Source organism: Haliotis rufescens, unplaced genomic scaffold, assembly GCF_023055435.1.
Source record: "Haliotis rufescens isolate VD_foot unplaced genomic scaffold, xgHalRufe1.0.p SCAF_12, whole genome shotgun sequence".
Classification (NCBI taxonomy): domain Eukaryota; kingdom Metazoa; phylum Mollusca; class Gastropoda; order Lepetellida; family Haliotidae; genus Haliotis; species Haliotis rufescens.
In genome coordinates, this window is record NW_025963802.1 from 42,935,776 (window position 1) to 42,944,916 (window position 9,141).

The following is a 9,141-nucleotide window of genomic DNA, read 5'->3' on the forward strand; positions in this document are numbered from 1 at the left end:
ACTTAATTATGTGTCATGTTATGAACCGTACAAGTGATACTGATACTTGATTACAGTGTTACCATGGTTACAGGGGGAGTCTCTTATACAATAATATTGTTTACTATGCTGTTAAGTGAGTCAAGTTGGATGCTTGGTTGAGGGAACATAGGTTTTGCTTCCACTGTCTACAAATGTATTTTTGTAATGAAAATACTACCACTTCAAGATTGTGTTTGTTGTTTTTAGAGGTCATTATCAATACTTCAAAAATACATAAATCAGGGGGAAATTAGCATCAGTTAGTTTAACATGGATACCCTACTCAGACACAGTATACAGACTCTGAGCCGACCGGTCCTTGATGCTGATCGCTGGTAGGGCAACAAGAAGCATGACGTTTGGTATGACACAGCCAGGGGATTGAACCACCCAACTTTTCCTCCCCTAGTTTCGAGCAAACAGAGAACTCTACTGTTCATGATCTTGTCTAATGTAGCAGCAGCTAGATTATAGTCTTCAGCAACCCATGCTTGTCGTAAAAGGTGACTATGCTTGTCGTAAAAGTCGACTAACAGGATCGTGTGGTCAGGCTCCCTGACTTGGTTGATGCATGTCATCGATCCCAATTGCGTGGATCGATGCTCATGATATCAATCACTGGATTGTCTGGTCCAGACTCGATTATTTACAGACCGCCGTCATATAGCTGGAATATTGCTGAGTGCGGCGTTAAACAACAAACAAACCAACCAAGATTATAATTACACTTTTATTTCATGAGAAGGTCTGACAGAATTAGGCAGTGTATAAAATTCCCAAACATTTCAGTCTGACAACTGGACCGGCAACATTGCAAAGTTACCAGACCAGATAAGATGTTGCCAGTCCAGAATTTTCTAGAAAGTAACAAAAGGGTAAACACAGAGGATTAGTTCTGTTTAATGTTAGTTCTCAGAAAATAACAATAAACTGGTGGATTGTCATCTTAGTAACTTGAACTCCCGACATTTAGGGCTAGGATGAGTCTAAATTTACTACCCCCCAATTACCTTACCCGGGTACCCGCTGAAGGCCTCAAGAGGTAGGTACAAACTGTCCGATTGGGAACATTTTGACCGTAGCACTGGTAAAAAGTGTTCAGATACACGTATGAAACGATCTTGTGTATACAGTGAAGTTGACTGAAGTTTAATTTTTATTCAAACATATAAAAGTAAGAAGGAAAGGGCTTAGTAGTCAGGAAGAATTGTGAACATTAGTGATTTGTAGTTTATCCAGAGATTTAGATAAATAATATATCACATAGGGGGCACAGGTGGCCCAGTTGTCTAAGGCGCCGCAATTCGCTGTGCAGAGTTGCGTCCCCTGGACACCCCAGAAACCTATGATTGTAGGTTCGAATCCCGGTTCACCCCGATTATGTTTCTAGGTTTGTCAGCACCATACCCGTGCTCATGGGTTTCATCGAAGTGGTAAACATGTGAGACCTGCATCACTTCGGGCTTTCCTCCCACATTAAGCTGACACGCTGTGATATAACTGGAATAATGTTAAAAGCGGTGTTAAACCCAACTCACTTACTCACTCAATATATCACATGACTAATTATGGCTCCAGGTAGTCCCTGTGCGTATCTGGGTCCTATTCAGTACCCACCAGACCCGAGTTGCCCGTCCCAGCCCTACAAAAAACAGGGCTGGCAACTTTTCAAAACTGACACTATCAGCAAAACAGGCAGTCTCGGACTATCAGGCAGGCGAGTAATTTAAACACTGAATTAGGTATACTTTCTTTTGGTCCAGCTCACTGACAAATTGGGAGTGCTATATTTAGCTCAGTCTGTGAGTCATCACCATTCCTGAAGCAGGTAAACCAATGAGTGATGGACAAGCATCAGGCCTAGTTATCCTTGCATGTTTGTTGTGAAAACAGCACTTGTGAATATTCCCATGATATGACTGCGGCCTGACCAACCAATCCACTAAATTGCCTATTACAACAAGTGTAGGTTGCTGGGGACCTATTGTAATAGAATCGCCACAGAGGATGTGGGTCAGACCAGCTTGTGATCGGGAATCAATGACAACCAGTAATGGGAACAAACAAACATAATTTATTCTTCATATATTTACATAAAATGATGATGTACACATGCAGTTGATGATGGTGATCAGAGATGCTAGAAAGCCTGGAGAATGAGACAAACATGATTCACATTTACAGCAACAGAACAGGAATTTGTTTTTATTCATTCAAAACTGCATCTACACATTCATGGCCACAAGTCTAAATGATTTACCAAATAAAAATGTTTGCTTAGTAGTAACTTTTTCAACTTTGATCCATAAATGACCTGATTCATCATCTGTTGCATCCATTCACTCTTTAATCATACAATGAATGACCTACACATACAGGCACATGAAAATGATGGGACAAAAAACCTGTTCGGGATTAAGACATTGAGTTGTGTTCAACTTTGAACCATCTTCCCGAGGCAAAGGAGTTAACTGACTTTAAAAGTCCAGTTTCCACCCTTGCCGAACTAGGCTAGAATCCCTGGGCTCAATCATAGCGCCACCAGTGGTTCTTACGAGTTATGTCCCTTCAAAGCCTTGCCTATGGACCAATCAGATTCCACCTCTCGTATCACTTGCATTTACTTCGACCAAAATGGCAGCGCCCAGCTAAGATGATCTGATTGATAATCAAGATCCATATTGTGATAAAACGAGTCTTACATCATGTGAGCACCTTGATTAAGAACATGAAAAGACTTGGAAAATAGCTGTTGACAAATAGTTGGCAGTGCACATGCTTTGCAAATCATGCAATCGACCGAAATCTGCATGACAATTTACTAACCGGATTTCAATTCATTACACAATTTTGATTGGGCTATGCATTGACTTGTTAGTCCAGCCAAAATGTAACTCCATAATACCAGCTGAGTTCGGCAAGGGTGGAAACTGGACTTTTATGGTCAGTTAACTCCCTTGCCTCAGGAAGATGACTTTGAACAGATTCTAGTTACAACAGTGTCAGCTTCCAGTGGAGGAAGATGGAGTAAGACCGCTTCATTTTTAGTCTTGATTCAAAATAAGCACCGCTCAAGATAGCTGTCCAATTAAATGGCTTTCTGGTGTGAGTGAGTGATGAGAGATGGAGATGGTGAGATCACTTCTGACATGATGCTTTGGTTTATACCCTGGAGGTGCTGAGGTGAGGTGAAATGGGGTTCAACATCTCGTGTGTGTGCATGCATGTGTTTGTGTGGCTGCTTGTACTACCTCGAACTAATGCCGATTTATAGTGCTAGCCCACTGAGATACCATGCCGCAGTTTAACATAAATACCAAACTCAGACACAGTATACTGACTCTGAGCCAACCAGTCCTTAGCCCCTTAGTGCCGAGCGCCAGGCAGGATAACAAGTACCATCTTTTAGCATCAGAGATCAAACCCCTGACCTGCTCTCCGGGCCGACGCTCTACCACTAGAACACAGAGGAGTCTATATACCCTGGGTAATTGAGGATGGGCACTTCCATTCACTGATAAATACACATGGTGTACTTAGACCATTGGGAGAGTTTACAATGTAGGAAATGGAAGGGGGTGCAGGCATGCCAGGGAATTAAGATCTGTCACTCTGTACTTTCATACTTTCTGAGGACGTCGATAATGTTTTCCTTACAACTTGGGATGATAAGGACCCTTTGTCTTGACATGTTCAAATACTAAAACACCAACAAGATGACCCTGGCCTCGGCTGCTTGTGTGTTGGCACTTAGAACTAAAGCCAAAATGGAGCAACGTATATCGACAATACAATGGGGGCTGGCTTGTGCCTGTAGACTGACTTGAGCAGGGAATATACTGCATGATTTCATCAGTTTCGAATATTTCATTTCCGTTAACATTTAGAAATATGTCCAACAGTGTTCATTAAGAATTATAGTCTGATGGCCTTTTGAATTCACCCTCCTCAAAATTCAACATAAAAACCTGGCCAGTTCCATTTGTTACAGACTTGGGGGTATTCGACTTTTGAGGGCAGCAGCAAATCATTGAGGGGAGATAACTCTATGTTGACAGACTTACAAATAGTTTTTAACAGATTTCAACAGGCTTTTTTTCAAACTATAATGATAGAAATAAGATATATTAATGTTTAGGTGATTTACTTCACATGGTTATTGGTCAGGAAAATTCAAGGTCTTCGCATAGCATATTGTCGATTTTCACGCCTTTCAAGACCTTACTTAATTCAACAACTTTTCAAGCATTGTGAACCATGTACAATATGGAGCAGTCGTCTGACAAGAAGCACAAGTTGACTTCTGTATGTACACTGTAAAGTACATCCACAATTGTCTCCCAAACAGAACCCCGTATCAGAAGTATGGAACCCAGTTGCTGTCATCTGCCGGCTTCAGCATCCCAGTGACCAGCAGGATGATGTCGATGATCCACCATATCCCCACGCCTCCCACCGTCAGCAGCTTCCCTACAGCTGTACCTGGGGGCAAAGGACAGGACATCATCAGCAAACAACCCCCTAGCCATAACAGATTATACAGACATCCTTCATGTCTGTTTGTTTGTTGTTAAACGGCAATATTCCAGCCATATGACGACGGTCTGTAAATAATCAAATCTGGACTAGACAATCCAGTCATTGATATCGTGAGCATCGATCAACGCAATTAGGATCGATGACATGCATCAAACAAGTCAGCGACCTGATCCCCAGATCCCGTTAGTCGCCTGTTACGACAAGCATAGTCGCCTGTTATGGCAAGCATGGGTTGCTTAAGACCTATTCTACCCCAGATGTTCACGGGTCGCAGCCATATGTCTTCACGCAGGACGGAGGAACATAGTGTATACCGTGAAGTAATTATAATGGAACCACAATTGCGTTGCAGGTCAAATCTGAGCCAATAAAATACTAATCACAATGACAGAAAACTGTTCCTAAAACTGACCTGTGTGCCCGAGGCAGAATCTGTCCATACCCAGAAACCCAAGGAGAACAGAATATAACAGTGTTGTCACAAAGTAGTGGCCATTGTACCTGAAACAGTTCATTGTTGTCAGCTACCACGGTAACAGATGGTGTCAAATATATGGTGACATAAGTGTATTACTTATTCAATTAAGAATTAACTTCAATACTAATTACGATGATGTTTAAATATAAAAAAAACGGTGAGCAAACTGTTCAAATTGGTATAGTTTATAACTCTGTAACGCAAAAACATATTGAAGTCAATTCTTTTTAATAAATATGTCAATAATAATAATACCTTAATGTCAATCATTAACACATCACCATTGTAGACAACAGGACCTAATCATGATAGGACCTATTTGGACCTAAAATTCAAGAAACACTGGAAGTAACATCTGTTCAACAACAATCTCTGATTGTTTTTTTTAAAAAAGAAATATATAAAAAACACCCTATGACAATGATCTTTTGGGTCCATGTTACTTTATTATTATTACTATTATTATTGTTTATATGTTCTTGATTTTACTGAATGTACAGTGTACTGTATATCTGTGGACCAGGGCCAAGTGTAGTGACAAACAAACTTGCCCGACCTGTAAATGTTACTGTACACGGGCAGCAGACAATGGTGACTTTCATCCCTGGCGTTACCTGATACATGGAAATCCGTCTTTGAGGAATGTTCTGTTCCCGAAGCACTCGATGCCAGGAAGAGCCGTACAAACAACACTGGTCCGCTGCACCTCCTCGTATCTTTCATTGCCCCACTGAAACACAATACCAACAGGAGGGAGTTATGCAGTCTCATTGAACTTCAGATCTTCCTACTTGCCATACACGCTTTGTGTAGTGCTAGCGAGCACTGAGATCTGATTAATAAATGCTTAGTAAGGGCATAGAGTACAATGTAAATATAAATCATGATGTTTACACAACACAAAGTGGGATTAATGTACAAAGATAACAACATAATGACGAAGCCAATGACATAGGATTAATGTACAAAGATAACAACATAATGACGAAGCCAATGAGATAGGATTAATGTACAAAGATAACTACATAATGACGAAGCCAATGACATAGGGTTAATGTACAAAGATAACAACATAATGACGAAGCCAATGAGATAGGATTAATGTACAAAGATAACTACATAATGACGAAGCCAATGACATAGGGTTAATGTACATAGATAACAACATAATGACGAAGCCAATGACATAGGGTTAATGTACAAAGATAACAACATAAGGACGAAGCCAATGAGATAGGATTAATGTACAAAGATAACAACATAATGACGAAGCCAATGACATAGGGTTAATGTACAAAGATAACAACATAATGACGAAGCCAATGACATAGGATTAATGTACAAAGATAACAACATAATGACGAAGCCAATGACATAGACATAGGATTAATGTACAAAGATAACACTATAACGACAAAGCCTATGACATTGGATTAATGTACAAAGATAACAACATAATGACGAAGCCAATGACATAGACATAGGATTAATGTACAAAGATAACACTATAACAACAAAGCCTATGACATTGGATTAATGTACAAAGATAACAACAGAACAATAGGAAGCTGATGGGAAACCGATTTTCACTAATATCATCAGTTTGTAAATACAATCTCATTAAAATCAGATCTTAGTTCTCCCTTCCGCTAAACAAAGATCTGAGGACATCCCATTAGGGGTCAGGTCAGAACAACCTTTCATCTGACCAATCAATGCGTCGCTTACCAGATCATGAAAGTGACAGTCGGAATGTGATTTCTAATCATGCAACCTCGGAAACTTATTACACGGGGTATTCCGAACGATAGTTACAGGGTTAACGACTGAATCCATACTTTAGGCCATATATTAGCCATTCCAGAATGTTCTTTTGTTCAGGTTTCAATTTTTAAATCAAAAATTTGTCAAAATATGTTTCAAAGCGTAGTCGTCAATTTGAAATTCTGGTCAGTCATTCCATTGGTCGATCAAAGTTCCCGCAAGGTCTGTCTGAGTAATGGGATGTCCTCGGATCATTGTTTAGCGGTAGCGAGAAATAAGATCTGATTTTAATGAGATTGTTTGTAAATACTGATAATGATTATACCCTGCATACCGGTTGTATATTTTACCCCCGATATTGCGATTAGATAATTGATGAAAATAAACAGTGAGAAACATGATAAAGAAGTTCAGAGTACATATTAAATAATAACAACATTTTGATTCCCATGATTAACAAAGCTTCTATACACTAGTGATACACCTGACTTTGGGAACTTCATGAATCAATTCAAATATTTAAGATGTTACAAATACTGCAACTTGTCGTTAGCAATGTTTCTGCTTCAACGGCACGTTGAAGACAGCTAATGAAACGAAAAAGGGTTTAAAAAACATGGTAAGGAATTACTTCTGAGCATCCGTATCCAAGACGCTTCCTCTCCGTGTTATTTCCGTTCAGATCTAGTGGCTCGGAGCAGTTTAGGAACTGTAGTGGTCTGGAACAAGTCAGTCACATTTCAAGGCAGGTATGAGAGTCACAAATTACCAATGATTACAAGAACAGAATTGTAATGTCATTTCTTTCTCAAAATCTCAATGTGACATAATTCTTTATTGACAGCTTTGCTTTGAATATGGCACAAGTAAATTGTGACTCTAGTCTGACACTTGTGACTAGTCACGTGCCAAGTAAAACTGATCAGTTTATACTAGCATGACTTGGCCATACCCTAAAACTAATAGCTACGGAAATAAATGTCAAAAATTTGAGTTCAAAAGCTTTTGGCACTACTAGAAAACAAAACATGTGCCCAGTAACTTGCCCTACACCTATTCTGCTTTCACCATGTTTACTCTGTGATCTTGTTTTATATCTGTGTATATCCTTTCATCGGTTACAGTTATTCAAAGACTGTTAGTTCTGCATGAATTACACCCAAACTGTCCACTTACACACCTACCAGTTGGCTACAGGGTCTATGGATATTTACCTAAACATGCTAAACTGTCCACTTACACACCTACCAGTTGGCTACAGGGTCTATGGACATTTACCTAAACATGCTAAACTGTCCACTTACACACCTACCAGTTGGCTACAGGGTCTATGGACATTTACCTAAACATGCTAAACTGTCCACTTACACACCTACCAGTTGCCTACAGGGTCTATGGACATTTACCTAAACATGCTAAACTGTCCACTTACACACCTACCAGTTGGCTACAGGGTCTATGGATATTTTACCTATACATGCTAAACTGTCCACAAACTACATACATTTAATTGGGGTCCCACAAATTAAGGATGGTAAGCTTTTGTATATATTACATCTATAAAAAATTAATGATTTATATCATATGGATTTTGCAGCATAGAATATGCAGTGGACCAGTTGGAAATGCCTGTTGTATGTATCGTTTTATCATTGTCTGGTCTAACCTAACCAGATAACCAATGTTGGTTGGTTTGTTGTTTAATGCCGCACTCAGCAATACTCCCGCTATATGATGGCAGTCTGTAAATAATCGAGTCTGGGCCAGACAACCCAGTGAGTAATATCATGAGCATCGATTCTACCCCCGATCTTCACGGGTTAGATAACCAATACATGTTCCATTGACTCTATGCTTAATGCATTAGACTCTGATTTCAATATGAATGAACAACACCCACACTTTTAGTTCGGGGAATGACACTTTTGGGGATTAGGCCTATTTCGTATTTAACATGAAACAAAATGCACTCACAAATAGGAGCAGTTTATCAGTGGGCCATAGGGATCGTAGGTGTACCCTGTCGATTCGTCCATCAAATAATTGTCATCGAGAGCAGGTCCATCTTTACCCCCAATCACCGAAGGTGGGCTGAATAAAACCACAACAAAAAATGTAAAAATACAGCTTTTTGTATGGCGATGCAACATTATTTTATGTCATCCTTTGACAGAGACCCTAAGTTCATATAAGTTCATCAAACAACAAACAAGGAAAGAAAACGGATGTATACTACTCGCTATTTCAAATATAAATCCTGAATTACCAGATGGAATATTGGGAGCCGAATACTGTAGCATTACAATCTTGACTGGTTGTATGATAGTTTTTTCTGATTA

General features: G+C 39.6%; 1 protein-coding gene across 1 annotated transcript; it reads right to left on the reverse strand.

Moving 5' to 3' along the window:
• Window positions 1–2,873: 2,873 nt before the first annotated feature.
• Window positions 2,874–9,035, reverse strand: LOC124119051 (TM2 domain-containing protein CG11103-like). Its single transcript, XM_046481441.2, has 5 exons — window positions 8,777–9,035; window positions 7,434–7,521; window positions 5,653–5,768; window positions 4,973–5,061; window positions 2,874–4,503 (listed from the first exon to the last, which is right to left on the reverse strand). Exons 1-5 carry the CDS (start codon window positions 8,950–8,952, stop codon window positions 4,379–4,381), a joined length of 594 nt encoding a protein of 197 aa, XP_046337397.2. The 5' UTR covers window positions 8,953–9,035; the 3' UTR covers window positions 2,874–4,378.
• Window positions 9,036–9,141: the final 106 nt, after the last annotated feature.

Coding starts and splice junctions, on each gene's coding strand:
- LOC124119051 (XM_046481441.2), bottom strand. CDS start 8,952: ATGTTGCATCGCCATACAAAAAGCTGTATTTTTACATTTTTTGTTGTG. Junction 5,769..7,433: donor TTGGATACGGATGCTCAGAA/GTAATTCCTTAC, acceptor ATTGTGTTTCAG/TGGGGCAATGAAAGATACGA. Junction 5,062..5,652: donor GACGGATTTCCATGTATCAG/GTAACGCCAGGG, acceptor GAACTGTTTCAG/GTACAATGGCCACTACTTTG.